Source organism: Harmonia axyridis, chromosome 1, assembly GCF_914767665.1.
Source record: "Harmonia axyridis chromosome 1, icHarAxyr1.1, whole genome shotgun sequence".
Taxonomy (NCBI): Eukaryota; Metazoa; Arthropoda; class Insecta; order Coleoptera; family Coccinellidae; genus Harmonia; species Harmonia axyridis.
The window spans coordinates 46,725,921-46,747,182 of NC_059501.1; the positions used below are offsets into that span (position 1 = coordinate 46,725,921).

Below are 21,262 nucleotides of genomic sequence, written 5' to 3' on the forward strand. Positions count from 1 at the left end.
AAATGAAACCTGAATTCGAATCTGAGCGAGAAATACGCATTCGTGAAAAAACAGGGCGTTTTCAATATGGAGGAAGATTTCAAGATTCTTCATCTGAAGAAGAAACTTTTGCATTATCATCGGAGCAGGTGCTGTTTTTTTTTTGGAGAGGGTGGTGTTATTTATGATGAAGGTCATATTGCTTTTTCAACAAAGACGTGGAGGACATTTGAATAAAAATAATAAAAAAGAATATTTATCCAAACTACATATTTACATTGTAATAAATTCGGCATAGGACCTGTCACCTGAAAAAAAAAATTACAAAAAAAAGCAAAAAAAGAAATGAATGAAAAAAATGATGTTGCTATTCACACAGAATGGCAAGGTCCAAGCAGAGCCGTATCTAGGTACAATTGCGCCTGTGGCAATATGTTAGACAGCGCCCCCCATTGTCGAAGATTTTTTTTGCCCATTATATTTTCTTATAGTATTTTTTATTCATAATTTAAGTCATGAGTTTTCGTTGAAGTTTTGAAATAATAAACAATAATATACATGGTGTTTATGAATAGTTTCAAAAAAATTCAGGGAGTAATTACTTGTCAAAAAATAGGGTGGGTCTTTTATATAAACTTTTTTTTGCCTCCCTCTTCTTAGCTACAGCCCCCTAAAGATGGCTCCCGAAAAAGAGTTTTCAATTTGTGAAAAGTTTTTATAATTGTTTTTTTTTTCATTCATTTTATATTTGTATCATTTCTCAATAACAATATCGTTTTGACATCCACCTATTGGATAAATTTGAGGTCGATAATAATTTCAAACCTCCACAACTGAGTCGTATTATCTGTTGATGTATTTTTTCTCAGAAACTGTGAGTAATTGCCAAAATTTTCAAGACACCTTATTTGTTATGAATGGATTAGTCTATACAAAATTAATTTACTCATAGTAAATAAAGAGTTATTGCGAAACAAGTTTAGAGGGAGGTTTTTTCTACCAATTGGAATCATAGAGGAACACCACAAACATTTTTTCGAATGCCTTCTCGCTCGCATGAAATGTCAGCTCAACTTCATTTTTGAATTTTTTAATTATCAAGAGAAAAATAATGTCTAAACGATATTTTGATGAGAACTGCTACAAATACGTATAAAATGAATGTAACAAAAAAAACAATTATTAACTTTACACAAATCAAAAACTACTTTTCGGGCGCCATTTTTAACTCCCGTAACTAAGCGGGAGGGAGCTCAAAAAAAATTATTTGAAACACCCACCCTATTATTTAAAAAGGAATCTCCCCCTTATTTTTGCACAACTAATCAGAAACACCCTGCATATGTACTAATTTTTATTGAAAACATTGAAATTCATATAGGTACATATCTTTATATATATATTCAAATCACCATATAGGGCAGGTAACTCCTAGTGCCGGGCATTTTTTTTTGCCAAAGCGCTTCAGAGGGTCGTTAAGAACTTTCTCACAAGCCTCGTGTTTGCGAGGATTACATCTTTCTGCGCTGTGCTTACAAGCTCTCTATCTAAGCCCAGTCTCAGCGTGTTCTCTATATATATCTATATATATATATATATATATATATATATATATATATATATATATATAACCCCCATTGATCAAAAAGACGGTTATCCTTGATGCCTTGGCGTCCGGATAACTCTACGAAACCCACTAATAAGTGTGAATTAAAAAAATATATATGTATATATAGATATATATAGAGAACACGCTGAGACTGGGCTTAGATAGATTATATATATATATAAGAAAATTATTGATCGCAATAAAGGATAATTGATCGCATAAAGGAAGGAATAAAACCACAATATATGTACGTTAGTTTTGTGAACTTGCTATTTGTAATGTTTATATTTAATATATATTGCAGATCCTTGAGAAAGGTAAGAAGTCTTACCGAAAGCTTGGATGATATAAAAGTGTATCACTGAATTTCCTAGATCGAAACATCCTAACATTGTTATCTATATATATATATATATATATATATATATATATATATATATATATATATATATATATATATATATATATATATATATATATATATATATATATATATATATATATATATATATATATATATATATATGTTATATATGATAAGGCTTCGTATTTCGTTATTTTTTTATATATATATATATAAAAATAACGAAATACGAAGCCTTATCAAGACAGATGAAGAGCACCTACCAACTGAATAACCTAAAAGTAAAGCCACTGATTATTAGCTGTAACGGGTTGGTGCACCGAAAAACAGTAAAACATCTACTTGAGATGGATCTCCCCCATAACACCATTGCATGGATGCAGAAGGCCGTAATTTTGGGAACGGTCAACATAATACGGCAAGTACTTTTCCCTCATTAACAGATGGGATGGCTCTTGGCAGCGATGCCCGGGTCATCTGACTGATCCACATTGCGTGTGAAGGTAAAAAAAAAAATATATATATATATATATATATTATCAAAAAACCCAATTACCATGAAAATGGTGTATATGTATCTTATTTAGTTATCTCTTTAGATAACTCCTGAAGATCTAAAAAACCGATCGTTATAAAATTGTATCAAAGAAAAAGAAGCCGCACTTCACTCAAAAATAGATGGTACCGTTTGTAGAAGAAATACCGACAAGTTTGATAAAGCGCAAAAAACTAGTGAAAATAGAGAAAATAACATATGTCGACGCTCGACCGTAATATTTATGATCTGAATGCGGCACCTTTGAATATGTCGACGCTCAACAGATATTTTTATGACTAGATAACGGCACGCTTGAACATAGCCATATTTATATCTTGAGATTATTTTAGGCTCAATCAATCAATCAATCAATGTTATTTATTTTCAGGTTGAAATTCTATGGAAGGTTCGCAATATTTTAAAAGTTTTCAGATTCCTCGGCATCGCTCGTTGCGAGGCGTATTTATACATGAAAACCGAGTTATTATTATTTCGCCTGGAGCTCCAATATTTTTTTCTTTTGATATTTTTGGGCGCCCCTGTGGGCCTTGCGCCCATGGCAAGTGCCACCTTTGCCTCGCCCTGATATAGCTTTGGGTCCAAGCATTATATTGAAATAAAAATATAATTGATAATCTAAATCAGAGGGTGTTTTATTGTTGATGTTAAACTTAAAAATTTCGAATGATTTTGGTACCTACTAATTTTTCATAATTATAGGCGAAACAGAATATGTTATCACTAGATAACATATTTTGTTTTCAAATTTTGATGATGAATCAATATAAAATAGCGCCCTAGGATACCACAGGAGTGTATATATGTATATCCATGGGTTCAATTGGTACCTTAATGGACGACGAGTGCTTAGAGGTTTCTGATTTAACGTCACTACTTTCCTAAGTTTTTAATATCATTTTAACTTAACGCTCAACAAGTTTGATGCGGACCAGATCTTTCCGTCCTACCTCTTTGAAATACCAAAAAATAGAATACCAGTCTCATATCCCTCCTCTATCATGGGCCCGATGCGATGGGTACCGTTACTTACTGCTTCACTCTTGTGTGAATAATGTTTCGATTATAAATCATTCCTATATATTGTACATTCAACTGCCTAATATGAAAAATATTGAAGAGAAGTAGTGTTTCAATTAGATATTTTATGCACAGTGATTCAAATTAAATCAAAAGAAATTTATGACGAAAAAAGTTCAATTTTTATATTTAACCTGAATTCACTGAGCGAATGAATGTTCGGTGTCAGCTAAAGGTGTGAGTGGAATAAAGAGAGTGGTGAAGTTTGGTGCTAGAAAGTTTCATCTAGGAATTCGGAAGTGCTTTGCTTTTTCCTCAACATTTCAATAAGTAAAAAAGACTATTGTAAACTGATATTGTGAAATGTGGAGTTGAAAAATTTGGAAACATGATGAAAACGCCTGGAATTTGTATCATAAAGTCTTTAGTAGTAATGACCCTAACGATTGCTTCAATTCAAGGTAAGCAATAAAACATGTTCATAAAAAAAATCAAGTGATAACTATTTGAATAATGACTTTTGAATTGATTGTTTGTAAAGAGAATTCAGTTCGAAAAATTATCGATTGTATGAACTCAGAAGCGTGAATGCACTTTCTTTCTGTTGATGTGGTCATGTATTTCAATTTATATAGTAAAGGCTGTTGTAGATTCAATATAAACTGGGTTTTTTTGAGAGAACCCAAAAAAATTCAGATTTCGAATATTGATAACAGGTTCTTAAAAGTTTGATCCGTCAAAAAATGAATATTCACCTGAAGTAACTTGATGAAAAGTTTGAAATTCAATATTTTCTCGGACTGAAATTGATTGATTGATATATATATATATATATATATATATATATATATAGTTCGACGGCCTATTAGACGTTTCTGGAGAACGGGGCCGATTTGAAACCTGAAAATTCGGAATATGACATTGTTCATGATGCCCTATTCAGCTAAAATATTTTCGAAGTTCCGGCACTTCCGGTTATACAAGAATTGAAAAAAAAAATTCAAAAAAAACTTTTTTTCATTTCATGTCTTAGATATTATCATAATTTCCAGTCGTAATTACTTTTTTCTAAAATTATTGCGTTATTCTTCATAGTTTTCAAAATATTCAGAAAAAACCGTAAAAAAGAGAGAATTTCCTTAGTCATAATTACGTGAATTATTTTTAGTGTGTATATACTATGTGTATACTCAATTCACTTTCTCAAACTAGAATGATGTTGGAATATCGTGCGTATCTTGAATTTGTAGAATATCATCACAGGGTGTTTCAAATATTGTGCCAAAAATTGTGAACAAAATTTGATCATCACTTTCGATTTTCGAGTTGGAACCCTATTTTTTTGTGAATGCGTTGGATTCTACGGTAAAAAATTAGGGTAGTGTCCAAACATGATTATGCTCCTAAATTCCATAATTCAAAAGTTATTCGAGATTTTATGAATTTATGTTATACGTAGGGTCAATTTCATTCGATCTGTTTCTAGAGTGCGTTTCAAATCAGTATTCTATGATCATAGAAATTAAAATATGCATTTATTTCATAGTGACAGTTGTACTCATTATTGAAGCTAGTAGATTATAATTTCACGATATGAATCCCCGTTATTCAAAGTATGAAATTCTGGATCTATTCTATATCCACGGTGAATGCAACAGAATTGTTTCGAGAACTTGTCGAGCATTCAATCAGAATTATCCACATTTACCACCAATTAACGAGGAGATATTTTGGAAGTATGTTTCAAACTTTCTGTTACTCTTTTCATCACCACACTGATTTTTTCCTTAATTCATAAAATGTATTCTACCGCTTTTTATATGAATAGAATTGGCACACAGGAGTCCTGCATGATTTTATCTCATTTGGTAGGTACCTACAGGTTTTTTTCTTCTAGGTAGGTAGGTACTCCAGTATAATGGATATTCATAAAGTATTAAACATCCTTTCAAGAAGATTAGGAAATTTCTGATTTAAAATTCGATGAGTTCTACCAATAATTTTATTGCATTCATCGAGAACTTGGAATTAGATATTTATAATACAAGTGCAAAAAAAAAATAAATGAACGAGAGGTGAAATGAGCCTTCTCTACAAGTTAATAAAATAATAGATAAATCCATTCCAGTCTATTTTGTTCCACAAAATAAGCCGGAATGAACTGATTTGCCACATAATCAGAGAAAAGTAGATCCAGAATTTTGTCATTTGAGTATCGGAAATTCAATTCGTGAAATCAAATTAGTATAGCTTTGATAATGAAAACACCTGTCACATGTGAAGTAATTAGATATTTAAATTTCTATGGTCATAGAGTATTATTGCTAGTCTGTCTGGAAACAGATCGAATGAAATTGACCCTACGTATAACATAAATTCATAAAATCTCGAATAACTCTTGAATTAGTGAATTTAGGAGCATAATAATGTTTGGACACTACCCTTATTTTTTAACGTAGAATCCAACAAAATCACAACAAACAGGGTTCTAATTTGAAAATCGAAAGTTATGATCAAATTTTGATCACAATTTTTGACACATTATTTGAAACACCCTGTGATGATATTTATATGATACAAAATTGGAGCCGAAACGTCGAACACCACATAATATTAGACGCGGTCCAATCCGGAACACACAAAGTTCAAATATTTCCTACCGCGGAAACCTATCCGAACATATATATATATATATATATATCTAAACATGTGATTTCTGTTGATCAATCGCAAAACGTTTGTGGCTCTATTTTCATCCAAAGGAATCTCGCTTTTTCATTTTCTCTTGCCGTTAATATTTTCACAAAAGTTTTTGTCTGAGAATATTTTTATATAGTTAGGCTATATGCAGGGTATCCCGGGAAGAATGCGGCAAATGGATACATAAATGGAGGTCATCATGGGGGACTCATATCAAGATCGCCATTTGCTATATACAGGGTGATGTTAATCTCATAAGTGAAATTTCACAGTTCAATAACTCTTTAACTAATCGACCGAATAATTTCAAATTTTGAAGAGTAGTCACTTTACTATCGCCTTCCTTCAATATTTCTGAAATCGCGAACAAATCAGATCCGGACTTTTTCTTTTTTCAGAAAAATTGGATCACCCTGTACGTGCACTTTTCTCGAATTCGTAACCACAAATAATTAATTCATAGAGAAAATTCATAAACCATTATTGGCACCGTCATACAGGGTGATCAATAAACATTGACTTATGGGTGGAGTTTCATTGTTCGATAAACTTATCAGTAGAATTAAATTCAACTTTTGCAGTTCGCATTTCACTAGGGATTGAATCAACAATTCCTGTAATGTTGATACATGGGCTTGGAATAAAATTCTTGACGTCAAAGGAAATACTTTTTTCCTCAACCATTTTTCCGAATCGGCTCGGTTGAAAAAATATGAGCTTTTGAAAATCCATTAAAAAAATGTTATTCTCAGTTATATCTCGAAAATGGAATGGAATTGGTGGAAATGAATATGGTTTTTACTGACATGATGAATCTTTTCCGAACATGAAATTCCATCAAAGTCCGGTATACCTACTAAGTGAGAAAAAAAACGAATCGGAAGAAATAGTAAAGAAAAAAAGTGTTTCTTTTGACCTCGGGAATCTTCGGTTCAAATATATGTACCTGCAAAGACTCACTCTGTATAGTTGGGCTACTATATACATATTTCTGCTGACTGATGTCTGCCAGATTTTCAAACAATTTACTGATAACTGATTTCCATCCTTTGAAGAAAAAGTAGAGTTATTTTTGAAAATCTGATCAGAACAAGACAACTGCACAAATGTAGCAAAAGTATCTGAATCAATTTTCGCCGAAGAAAAACCAAAGTGCAGGACTGACTTTCTTCAATTTTTTTTTACGGAAATGTCAGGGGCACAATTTTTACACATATTTTCATAAGAAAAATCGAAATACAGATGTGCTGGGATGAGATTTTTCTAATTTTTGAGTGTTCCTGTGAAACCAAAAAAATTTATGAAATGAGTGCTGGCCTAGCTTTTAATTGAATTTTGTAATATTCATTACATGTAGTAAAAATTTATTTCATCCGTTGAATCCCAATAACATGTTTTGGGAAATATTTTCAAAGTCGTATTTAACAAAAAAAAATCAATTTAACAAAGTATCACAAACCTAGTACAGCTCAATTCATTACAAAAAAAATCGAAAATAACCCTTGTCTACTTCCACTATGGTCGCTCCAAGACCACGCAACACGTTAAATATCTAACATGTTTGATATCCCATTTTACGTTCGTGCCTGCTGCAAAACCGTCCGTTTCGAGAATAGTTTCACAACTCCTCCGTTGACACGAGTCGATCTCTACACATAACTAACCTCGCCTGTGCTTCACTACCCGTGTCAACTAGGATAAATCGTTCATTTCGTGAATATTCGCACGATTCTTCCGTTGACACGGGTCGTTTTCCATGTATTCTTGAACCACAGCTGTGATCCACTTGCCATGTCAACCTAGCTTTAAGTAAAGCATTAGTCATCCACGGAGCGATTTTCACATGTTTTCTCTTTATTTGACGTTTTTCCGTGGATTCTTTGATTGCTTTGGATAATGTTTCTATAAATATATTAGTAGCAGCATCTGGATTTTCTTGGTTGTATACTGTGGTCCAAGGGGTGTTCGCTAATTTGTTATTTAGTGTTCTTATGTTCACTGTTTCGACATAGTGTATGTTGTCCCCTTCAGTTGGTTTTTTCGTGTTAAATATAACTTGTAAGATAGTTGTTGAGTGTTCTGTTATACACTGATCAACAATTGCTAGGGATAACTTATGAACTTCTCTTCATTTGTATTTTTTTCAAGTTATCTCGCGAATATCTGTACATTATATGTTCTCTAAGGAAAAAGTAAGACGTTTTGAGTTGATTATATCAAAGTCTTCCTCACTTCATCGGCTCTTGTTCACAAAATCGATTATTATCTGTAGGCTGTTACAGGTGGTGTGAAAAGCAATGTGGTATTTGTTATTAAATCTGTTTTTTTCTCTCGTTCAAACACATAAGGTGACAATAATTGAAAAAATGAGAACAATATCAGCTTATCAGTCATGCCGAGAAGACGTTTGGCTCCTGTGCAACTGGATCAAATCATACGGTGGATACAGGAAGGTTTGTCCCAGCGAGAAGTGTCCCGGCGGTTGAATGTTTCGCAAAGTGTCGTGAGTCGGGCTTGGAATAGGTTCATCCAAAACGACTCAGTAGCTTATTAAATGGGGGAGGTCGGCAGCGCAGTACAACAGCTGCCCAAGATCGTCTTTTGATCCTCAATGCTAGGAGAAATCACACTTACCCGGCGTCGTGGCTCAATAGATCACTGAGAGTTGCAACAGGAGTTCTAATTTCGAACCAGACTGTAAGACGACGACTACATGTTCGTGGTTTGAGAGCACGTAGGAGGGTACAACATCCCCGTTTGAATAGGGAACACCGGGTTCATCGACGGCAATGGGCTGAGGAGCACCGCAATTGGACACTTGAAGATTGGAGCCGATGTTTATTTACGGATGAGTCTAGATTTCGTTTGGTTAACTCCGATGGACGTATTCTTTCTTAGAGGGAAAGAGGCCGAAGGTATGCAGAACAGTTTATGGTACCCACAACAGCTTTTGGCGGAGGTTCTATATGTGTATGGGGAGGCATTTGTTTGAACCAACGCACAGAGTTGGTGCAGAACACCACCATGACCAGCAAGACATATCACGATATGATTATTGAAATCATAATTGTTCCGTTTGCGGCTGCCGTGGGCGAGAATTTCATTTTAATTGACGATAATGCCCGTCCACACCGTAGTCGTCTGGTTAATGAAGCGCTAGAAACTCATGCTATTGATAAGATGGACTGGCCAGCTCGCTCTCCAGACATGAATTGCATCGAACATGTCTGGTCTGAGATGACTAGACAATTGTCAACCTTAGAACAACCGATCAATAACCTGGGGGACCTTTCTAACGCTTTACGGGATATTTGGACGAATTTGCCCCAAAATTTTATAAATCGTTTGATCGAAAGTATGCCTCGTAGGGTAGAATGCTTGAGACGAGCTCGTGGGAGACCAACTAGGTTCAAGCTTAACCGAAACTTCAGCCTTCTTGTGGTTTCATCATGAAATTTTTATGTTATTCAAACACAGAATTTTGAGTGTTCCTAATAAAGTCTTTTTTTCTCTCCAACTTTCCATTTTTTCATTATTTTCTCAAGTGAACCATATTATCAACTGAAAATACTCTGATATCTGACTAAATTTATAATCTTGGAGCTAATATTTCAGAAATAAATTTAGAACAAGTAAGTGATCCCTATCAATTGTTGAGCAGTGTATTTGTCTGCAATACGATTGGTAGTATGCTCTCAGTAATATTATCCTTGGCCTTTATGAATATATGATCTAAGCACGCCCTTTGTCTTGTTGGATTATTGATAGTTGAGATATAGCCGAATTCGTTTAAAAGGCTTCTGTATTCAATTGTGATCGGATCGTATTTCAAGATATTGATGTTCAGACATTTATGTTTTTAAATACCCTAGTAGGTTTAGTGTTTTGTGTGTTCAATTGGTAGTACTGCATAATGTTTAGGAGATCATCCTTGCTGAAAGATTCTATCAAGAAGTTAATGTTTAGATCTCCGCAAACTACAACTTTATCGAATTTTTTTTTACGCATTAATCATGCATTTCAGAGATTTGTTCAAAAAATATTTCTTTGTCCGCACCTGATGGTCTATAAACTACAATGATACAATATTTAATTACGATCACAAATTTGTACAGCACAGTTTTCTGATTGCATTTCTATTGAAAATTTGTCCAGATAACTAACTTTCTTAAATTGTATATTATTTCGAATCAATATCATTACCCCACCATGTATATGGTTGTGTCTAACATAATAGCTTGCAAGTACAAAATTTTTAAAACATACCAAATTAACATTAGTTTCCGTCAGACAAATAATATGAGGGTTATATTCCTCAATCACTATCTCAAACTGTTCTATTTTATTTGTTATACATTGACTATTTACATACAGCAACCTTATCATGTCCTTTGAAATATTTTGTTCGGGGTCAAAATTCCCTTGCTTGATAGAGTCTGTTTCGAAATTGAAATCTCTTCACAGTCACACAAAACTTGGATTATAAAGTTGTTCTTGAAGTTCCAAATCTGCTTCTATTTTGTAAGATAGGTTGCGTCCCAAACAATCCAGTTTTGTAACAGTAAATTCCTGTCCCGGTATCCTCTTCTCCAAATATTTTTCAATATCGTCTGAAGTTGACGTTGGTTTACAACGACCTAGGTAAATCCACAGTCGACGTTGTGATGCAAAATTTTCCCCGTCATTTATGCTGTCTGGTGGTACATATTTTCCAATGTCCCCTGTACCAACTATTACTTTCTTTTTAGGAGCGATATTTCTACTGTGAGCATATTCTGAACATCGATCTACAGGTTTGTTTATATGAGTGTTCCCCTCGGTACTCTTATCGTTGATATGAATTTCTTTTTCAATAATTGTATTACCACACGAATTTGATTAATTCAAATTGTCGATTAATTTTATATCATAATTATTAGCAGTAGTAGCATTACGTGCTAACAAAATAACCATGTCTAAATTCTCTTTTAATATAGTTATTTCATTTTTTAGGGTTTTAATTTCTTCATATTGTAACGTTTTTCGGTTAATTAAATCTGTACTTCTGGCTAACACTAATTTATTTCAGGTACACAACTATAAATAACTATTTACAGATGATTTATTTGAACTATTACACTAATTTATTTTCACTACTACATTAATTTATTTCTAGAACTTATATCTAATTGAGTGTACGGCACTGACCGCCGTTTCTATCGCACTGCCCTGCTCTGCGGCTTCGATTGGTTATATACCGCTCGCATCTCTCTCTAGAAGCGTCTTGATCTTTCTATCCAGCTCTCGGTGCTTCCGGTACCTTCTAGAAAGAGGCAGTGGCGTAGGGCTTGCGAATTCGTTACACTGCCCCCTTCCTAGGATGTTCAGTCCCTGAACATATCCGGCACGCTGGCTAAAACTACAGGATTCTCCGTTTCTGCAATTTCCTTGTTCACAGAAATATTACCTAACAGTCTTCTCTCGAACTTTGATCCTCTCCTCAAAGTCGCAATACCTCCCGATCAGATCTTCCAGTTTCTCTTCCTTGAGAGCGTCGTCCCTCGTTATCAGCCAATTCACGAATACGGACACCTTCTTCTTGAATAACTGAACGTCCAGGTTCTGATCGCAGATATCCTTTCGCTTCTTCCAAGTCCCTAATCCAAGCTTCAGGATTTTGATCTTCTCGGCAATGTCTTGGTCAATATAAACCTGAGATGGTTCCAATTGCTGCAAGTTATATTTCTTCCTCTCTGCGCACACAGCAAGATATTTGTAAGCTTCCAGCGTATCTTCCCTCTTGCTGTCAATGTGCTCATTGGTTTCTGGGAATTCCTCGACAAGTTTCTTGGCCTCTTGCTCTCTAAAGTTCGCCTTGTCCTCGATCACTTCCAACTCGCCTTCGAAAGTCTGAGGTTTTCTGAGCAAATCTTGGTTACTTTCCGAGTCTTGACTATTGGTGTCGTAGCATAAGTCAACCTCTTTCTCGCTTATCCAAGAGATTATTTCTTCAGCTCTTCTATCGAACATATGCACCTATTTTGCTCCGACCAAGAGTTCATTCAGACCGTTTACCAGCTCCAAGAGATCCTTCCATTGAGTCTGGACCTCAATCATTTTCTCCCTGATCTTGGCGCTCTATATCTGCATTCAACTTCTATCAGAGCATTTCCACTGATTGAACATGATTGGAGCCTTGCCTCGCTAATCATTAAACTAGCGTAAAAAGTGTCGAAGGCATGAATTAGAAGTTCCACATGCTCGACATCAACTCCATGCTTTTCAATTTTGGAATTGGTCATCTGGTCCTTGATCCATTCTTGGAGCTTGGTGCACTCTTGGAGGAACCCGAAATATTGGAAGGCTTCAGAGAGGGAAACTTCCCTCTGAACTACTAGCTGACGTAACTTCTTGAACTGGTGCACTATTTCTTCCTCTCTCTTCTTGATGTTATATGCATCGTAGTGCTCTCTTCCCACAATATGGCAACATCTCTGGGATAATTTATCGATCGTTTCCTGGTAAGCTTCAACTTCAGCAGTTATTATACTCAGCTCTCCATGCAACATCTGAATGGAAATCTCATCTCTACCAACCTCACTTGTTGCCAGAGCCAACACCTTGTCATCAATCCAGGCCTCAGCTTCTGAACTCTCCTCGTAAAACTTTTCCGATTCCAGGGCATCTTGCAACCTCAACATCTTCCGACTGGCCATATCCCTCACTATCACAAATCGATTCTCCAATTCCTTCACCTTCTCACTAATATCATTGGAGAACTCATGACCGGATCTCATCATGTTGACCGCCCTATCCATCAAACTTTTCACGATGTGTTCCCTCGAGTTCAGCTCGACCTCCAGCGTCCGATACTTTTTCTGTAAGCTCTGGACCACGGTAAGACTGATACCCAGGTCCAAAGACGCTGCCAGCGATTTCCTGTCGCTCAACCACTGTACCTTCTCATCTATCTCGTTGATGCTCTCGTAGTTCTCTAGGTGCTGTCGGTAGTCATTTTCCAAAGCGGGTTGACATCTTAGGATGTTGTTGTCTGAAGCCAAATCGTTTCCGAAATCGTTACTAACTTGAATCTCAATTTCACCTAGCCAAACCTCAAACTCTTCGACGGACCTCCTGAAGAGCAGTGCTTGATATGCCTCGTTCAGCTTTTCCCGTTTGATCTGCTTGAGTTCCATCAGTCTCTTCCAATCCTCTTTGATTTCTTCCAGCCTTATGACTATTTCATCTTTGGCATAGTGATTCGAATGAAGTAACACTTGTCCCTCGTTTATTACGCTTTGCACTCTTTCATCGCTGTCCGTAACCTCTGCCTCAAATGTAGAATGCTTCTGGATTTCTCTTTCCAGGTTATGAGGTTCCCTATAGCTCTCATCTGCCGCTATCTGAAGCTTTTGTTTCAACCAGATCTCCACGCTGCAAACATTCTTCAGGAATTCCTGAAAGGCCCTGTATTCTTTCAGTTTCAGTCTTCCGGCTTCCGTCATTTGCAAACGTTCTTTTCTTCTATCTGGTGTAGCATCCATCATTTTTGACACTTCCTGATTATTCTGGTTCCTTTCATGATCCTCCAGTTTCTTCGATTCAACCTCATTCCTAGTATTCTCTAACCTTTTCGTGTTAAAATTATCCTCCATTTCATTTTTCAACGATTTGATGCTTTCCTTTATTTCTGTTTTAAAGTCCAGCACTTGCTTGGTCAGTTGTTCAAAAGCTTGCTTACAGAAATCCAAGGTTGTCTGATCCATTTTCCTTGACTGCGATTCTCGTAAATGGCATTCAAAAATATGGTCATAAAAATATTCGCACTACTGTCCTCAGAAATTTCCACGAGAATTTCCACAAAAATGCCCACGAGAATGTCCACTAAAAAAAAATGTCCACGATAATGTCCACAAAAATATCCACAGAAATATTCACGATTTAATTAACTCTCGGTTCGAAAACACACGCGAACCCCACACCTGACACCAATTGTAACGTTTTTCGGTTAATTAAATCTGTACTTCTGGCTAACACTAATTTATTTCAGGTACACAACTATAAATAACTATTTACAGATGATTTATTTGAACTATTACACTAATTTATTTTCACTACTACATTAATTTATTTCTACAACTTATATCTAATTGAGTGTACGGCACTGACCGCCGTTTCTATCGCACTGCCCTGCTCTGCGGCTTCGATTGGTTATATACCGCTCGCATCTCTCTCTAGAAGCGTCTTGATCTTTCTATCCAGCTCTCGGTGCTTCCGGTACCTTCTAGAAAGAGGCAGTGGCGTAGGGCTTGCGAATTCGTTACAATATATTGCATCAGTATGTTCTTTTACAATTTTATTGAGTACGTCTTTAAATTCATCAATTGTTATGGTTACAGTAAAAGTATTTTCACTGACCTCCGACTTCGAAGAACTTCTCGTCATTGCCATTATGAAAATTTAATTTAAAATAAAACAGAGCACAATAAATACAACCTTCTCAAACGGTAGTAACCACGCGAATCCATAATTGCTATTGTGGAATAGAAAAATGCATTTTACTCGAAAATGTTTTATATCAAGTTGAAAAAAAATATCATCACTGTCATCCTTGAAAAATTCTGTGTCTTTTCAAATTATCTTTTTCGATTTTACGACACCAAATAAGGGTAGGCGAAAGGGAGAAATCTGACTGATTCAAATGTCTGTAACTTCAGTTTGTCTCAACGTGTTTGAGCAAATTAGATCTCGTTTGAGAGATAACATCTTGTTGATTAAGGAACACATATACTCATGATGAATTTGTTTTAGCTGCTTTCGATAGGGGGCGCTAAGTCAGAAGTTCATTGTTTTGTTCATTTTACTCCGAAATTTCAAATGTATTGATAGGATTTTCTCAACAGAAACAGAAGTTCCATCAAATTTGCAAGAAAAAACCTGAAGGTCGCGAAGCGATAGTTTCTGGCGTTATGGCCGAAAGAAGATATTCTTCAACTGATGCACTGCGAAAAACCAAATTGTGTCTTTAAGTTCTGACAGAAACAGAAATCACATCAAATTTGTATGAAAAAACCTAAAGGTCGCAAAGCGATAGCTTCAGGCGTTCTGGTGTTATGGCCGAAAGAAGACACAATTTAGTTTTTCAGTGTATCAGTTGAAGAATATCTTTTTTCGGCCAAAACTCCAGAACGCCGGAAGCTATCACTTTGCGACCTTTTGGTTTTTTCTTACAAATTCGATTGGATTTCTGTTTCTGTCAGAATACACAATTTGGTATTTCGCAGTGCATTAGTTGAAGAATATCTTTTTTCGGTCATAACTTCAGAACGCCTGAAACTATCACTTTGCGACCTGTAGGTTTTTTCATGTTTTTTTCATGCAAATTTGATGGAATTTCTTATTCTGTTGAGAAAATCCTTATCATTTCATTTGAAATTTCGTAGTAAAATGAACAAAACAATGAACTTCTGACTAAGCGCCACCTATCGAAAGCAGCAAAAACAAATTTATCATGAGTATATTTTGTCCTCAATCAACAAGATATTATCTTTCAGACGAGATCTAATTTGCTCAAAATGTTGAGCCAAACTGAAGGTACAGGCATTTCAATCAGTCATTGGTCTAAGCGGATAAGCCACAAACCCTTGACCATTTGGAAAACAACATTCGCCGTGTTATTGCCGGTATACGGCCACAAATGTTGGAAAGTCATCGAAAATTGGACGTCCAGATTAGACTACATCCCAGCCAGCCGTGGCGGTCATATGCCAGAAATCATATTTAAAATGTAATGCCACAAGATTATCTCGCGGATAAATAAAATTCATGACAATCGAATAATCCATCGTTGTTTTATTGCAATTTAAAGTTCTATAGCTCTAAAAAAAACACCCTTTACATGTTATAGCAAAAATATCAAAAAACTCGTTCTCTGTATATGCCACTATTTCAAGAAAGTAAAGCCAATAAAAGTGCTTGACATAACCATAATCATATTAATTAAAAAATATATATTTAACCATATAAAGAACAAAAAGAACAAGAACATTTGCTTTATTATTTTTTTTAAATATATCAACTTCATGAGAGCCAACCCATTCAGCCTATTTGCACTAGTTTTATTTCTCAAGTATGATTTGAGGAAAAAAGCACTTTCAAAATCACTTTTTAAAATTTAGTTTATTTCTTTACATCGATTCCTATGAAAATATTTAGGAAATAAATACGGTCCTAGTATTTATACAACAGAGTACTAAAATTCCAATTTTCACATTTTTGCATTTTTTTCAATGTTTTATCATAAAATTTTGGTGGCAAACTTCAGATTCGAATCCTCTACCCCAGAAAAATGAATCAAAGAATTTAAAACTACCCCATCAACTGGGTTTTAGCAGATATAGAAAAAATACGCCAATTTTGAACTATCGTTTGAGCCAGGTTTATCGGACGAAAAACTAGATGGAAGAAAACGCCAGAAGATTAAATTTTGTTTATATATTTTTTTAATGTTCCATCACTAAATTTTGGTGGTAAAACTCAGATTCGGACAAAAAAAATACATACGTTCGAAGAAATCAAAACTAACCCATAACTTTCCCTTGAAGGGCACATGTGAGCACAAATTGACTGGATTACGTAGAGTTAATATAATTTGATTATTTATTCAGATTACAATTGAATTAAACTTCATTCACTTTTTACAAATTCTATTAAAAAAATATTTTCGAGATTTTGAAAAAAAATAAGTGAACGATCTGAAGTAGTATTTTCTTAACGAAAAACTCCATGAGTGTGTCTGCTGATGAATTAGGAAAGAAAATGGAAGACACACTTATTTATATAATTGTATTCTAAGACAATCGATTTCGGCACTAGGCCATCATCAGGTCAGCTGAAAATAAGATGTAAAAATAAAATCACAACATGATAACTTAACACACAATTTTTACAAAGTTTTTACAGTGATAATGTCTGATATAAATAAAAGGATGTATTATAAACTCACCGTCAATGAAATAAGTACTTTTCATAAAAGACATTAAATGTATAATAATTTTTCTGATAATTTGTGTCCATGTATAAACATATATCTAGGTGTTAAAAGATAAATATTAAATTGTACTTCATTCTATGAAAACCAATATTGACAGTTTTAGATTGGAATATGTTTTATGTTTTCATAATTCCGTGTATTAGGTGACCTTCAGATTTATGAAAGCGAATACAGAGGCAGGCGGAAAAGTCTATATAGTTAGAGGTTGGATCATCTTAAATAAATTAACAGTGGGAAAATTTTTAATATCGTTGAGGAGGTGTTCGTCATTCTTGTTTTTTAAAATCTCTAGTTGTTCTAAGAGTGTTAATTTATAAAAGTAGTATGTTGAATTAGATCGAATAAAATTCGTTAAATTGTGGAGACCATGATCCATGTTTAGAATTGATAGAAAACAGAAAATCTCATTACTATTTACTTACGAATATATACTCCTTCCTGTTAACTTGATGCTTCGTTTTAATAAATTTTGACATCTTAAATATTTCGGGGGGGGGGGGTGTGGTTTATGTGGGTTTGAACCCCCAAAACCCCCCCCTGGCTACGCCTGTGATAACTCTTACTATTCTCTCCAACCGATCGCTTCAGACTGTTGATTTCCCGCATCGTTGGAAGCTAGCGAAAATTGAACCGGTTCATAAGGAGGGCCGAAAGGATCTCGTTCAGAAGTATACACCTATTGCTATTCTCTCTGCTATTCCAAAATTGTTTGAGTCTCTCGTTAGCAAGTCATTTATGTATCATAAAAGATATTTAATATTAGAAAATCAGAGTTCGTTGAAGGCAGGAATCTAGAAACCGATTTGGTGTGTTTCCTCGAAGTACTGCACGACGAATTCGAATCACAAGATCAAACAGACGTTATATACACGGACTGTAAAAAAGCATTTGAAAAGGTTGATAGTTCAGTACTTTTTCTTCGACTTGCAGAGGTGGGAATATGCGACAATCTTTTGGGGTGGGTAAGGTCTTATGTGTTGCGGAGATCACAGTTTGTATGTGTGGGTTCCCGGAAGGCTTACCAAGCGACAACGACCCCAGTTCAAATAATAAAAGTGTGGGAGGACAGAAATCTAGAAGCTTTATGAACACATCCGGTGAGCCTCAGGGTTTCCAACTGGGTTTCTTACTCTTTATTATTTCTATTAATTATTTACTCTGCTCCTGTACTGCTCATTTTATGATTTATGCGGACGACCTCAAGGTATTCCTGAGAATAAGGCGTGTTGAGGATTTTGCCTTACATCAGGAGGATTTGGACAGGTTCTCTCCATACTGTAGAGAGAACTTAACTTTCATTCAATATATAGATGACCTTATCTCATCTGCAAATAAAATGCTCGGATTCACTCTTCGACATGCTAGATGGCTCAGGACTAATGAGAGCTTGCTCACCTTGTATATACCTGTCTTACCGTAATAATTTCGCACTAAAGATCAAGATTTCACTCAAGCTCAATCCAGGTTTAATATGCTTAGTTTGGAAAACCGCAGAAAAATCAATGACATAAGTTTTTTATATAACATTCTGAACGGGATCCTTTTGGTCCCCTCAATTTTGCGGCTGTTGTCCTTTAGAGTTCTCGAGAGAAGATTGTTGTTATATTAACAACAATCTTGTTGTTATATTAACAACATCATGTGAAAGTAATCTGAATTATATTTCAGTAATCTCTTATATTAAGAGATTACTGAAATATAAGCTTTCACATCATGTTATTCCTTGAGTTTTTCTTGTTTTCATGTGATATATTTTTAATTTGCACTAGGATTAGATTGACATCATTGTAACATCTAAATTTGTATTTCAGTTGTAAGGTTTTTTTTTCATTGTAATTTGAGAATACCTACTGTTTATGAGTTGGAACGCCTTTGTTTGTATTCCTATCTTATCTATAAAAAATAAATTTTGTTGTCTAGTTTAGATTGTGACTTTTTTTTCAATTTTGTTGCATTTTCCCTATATTTGAACCAATAAAACGATGTTATAAATTGTCTTATCAATATAAACTGCTCTCTTGCTTCCACACAGCACCGCACTGTATAAGGATGTAAGGGAACAGGGTATAAGGATTGAAATGGAACAAAATGGGACTTATACAATGCAAACTGACCTTCTAATGAACTGTAATCCTAATATATTTGAAATGTCCGTTAATTAAACCAAAAACCGTTATAATAAACACCGAAAACTTTATACTAACTACCTTTAACTATTCTTTCCGACAACCGATACCTCTCATTTCTTAATAACAAAACATACGTCTCGATTTCCCAGAATGCGCGACGTTGCCAAAACTAAACATCATGATTACTTAAAAAGGGCTAAAACATACCCCCCGCCCTGAAAACTCAATTTCAGTCACTTTGAAATCAAATACCTATCATGAATGAACTTGTCAAAATCATCCACTGTAAAAAAAAAAATTCACCAAAAAAAGAAACAAAAACTAACCTACCAAAAAAAAATATATATAGTAGTCAACTCTTCTGACTACTGGGTCGGTAAAGGACATACCTTTACTACAGGTCGTGTATAGGTACCTTTACTCGTTTTCAGCGTTACATTACGGACTATACCATCTTTTCCGGGATGGACCTCTGTGAACAACGCCAATGGCCAATGCAGTGGTGGCGAATTTTCACATTTTAATATGACAACCGTGCCAACTTCAATATTTGAGCATTTCTCCCGAGTTTGTAAAGTCGTTAGATACTCTAATTTCCAGCGCTTCCAGAAATCCTGAACCATCCGGTCAATCAGTTGAAAACGATCAAGCCTATTCAACTTGATATCCGACAAATCATGCGTTGGAATACATTTTAATGGTGACATTGTCAAAAAATGTGAAGGTGTTAATGCTTCCGGTGCACTTGAATCTGATGACAGACGACAAAGAGGGCGTGAATTCAATAAAGCTTCAACCTGCGTAAGAAGAGTACTGAACTCTTCAAAAGTTAGTATCTGAGTACCTATTACCTTATACATAGATCAGATTCTTAGCCGATTTAACGTTGCTTTCCCACAAACCGCCCATGTGGGGTGCCCCGGCCGTATTGAATTTCCAATCAATACCATTCAAAGATAATTCATTTTGAAAAGAAGTTATGAATTGATCCGAATTAATAAATTAATTAATTTCGCGAAGAACTTTTTTAGCACCCACAAAGTTAGTGCCCCTATCTGAATACAGAACATTACAAGTACCCCGTCGAGATAAAAACCGTTTAAAGGCTTGCAAAATATGATCCGTACATAAGGAACTGACGAGTTCCAAATGAACTGCTTTTACGCTCATACATATAAACAAACAAACATATGCCTTATATACTTGCGTTTTTCTATTTTTACCGAGTGATATTTCGAACGGTCCAAAGTAATCTACCCCCGTTTGAGAAAACACTTTAGTAGGATTCACCCTTGAAGCAGGCAAATTCGCCATCAGAGGATAATTATTTCTGGGCCTTACCCTAAAACAATGATTACAGGTATGTATTTGCTGTCGTATAACATTACGACCACCCACTATCCAATATTTTTGTCTCAACAACGCTTCTAACAGAAATGAACCTGTATGGAGATTTATTTTGTGATAGTATTGAATTAATTTTTCTGTAAAAGGATCTTTGCCTGGAAGTAGAATAGGGTGTTGGCTAGTAAACTTGAGCGAAGAATTTTCTAATCGCCCCCCCACCCTGAGTACTCCATTTTGGATGAAAGGAGTCAATTTGCGTAATTTTCCATAGATCTCTTTTTCTGAATTCAATAACCTTATTTCCGATCCGAATGCTTTATTCTGAACAATTTTTATCAATACGATCCCCGCCCCTTTCAAATCATCTGCTATAATGAATTTTCTCTTGGGAGGCTTCTTCAAAAATCTAAGTAACCAAACCGTAATCCGCAAAATAGAAATCCAAGGCGAAACTCTAGAAAACATTGTATAAAACGATTCATTCGCTACATTCCGAATAGACAAATAACACCCAGTTTTTGTCTCC

General features: G+C 35.1%; 1 protein-coding gene across 6 annotated transcripts in view; it reads left to right on the forward strand.

Annotated features, from left to right (window-relative positions):
- The first annotated feature begins 3,518 nt into the window (after window positions 1-3,518).
- LOC123675744 overlaps window positions 3,519-21,262 on the forward strand; it is a 244,034-nt gene continuing 226,290 nt past the window's right edge. For 3 of the 6 annotated variants that reach the window (XM_045611512.1, XM_045611356.1, XM_045611593.1), the window contains exon 1: window positions 3,521-3,989. In XM_045611512.1, coding sequence (XP_045467468.1) covers window positions 3,917-3,989 — 73 coding nt within the window. In that variant the 5' untranslated portion in view covers window positions 3,521-3,916. Of the gene's footprint in view, window positions 3,990-21,262 lie in introns of all 6 variants that reach the window. The other 3 variants (XM_045611276.1, XM_045611430.1, XM_045611674.1) reach the window with 2 other exon arrangements.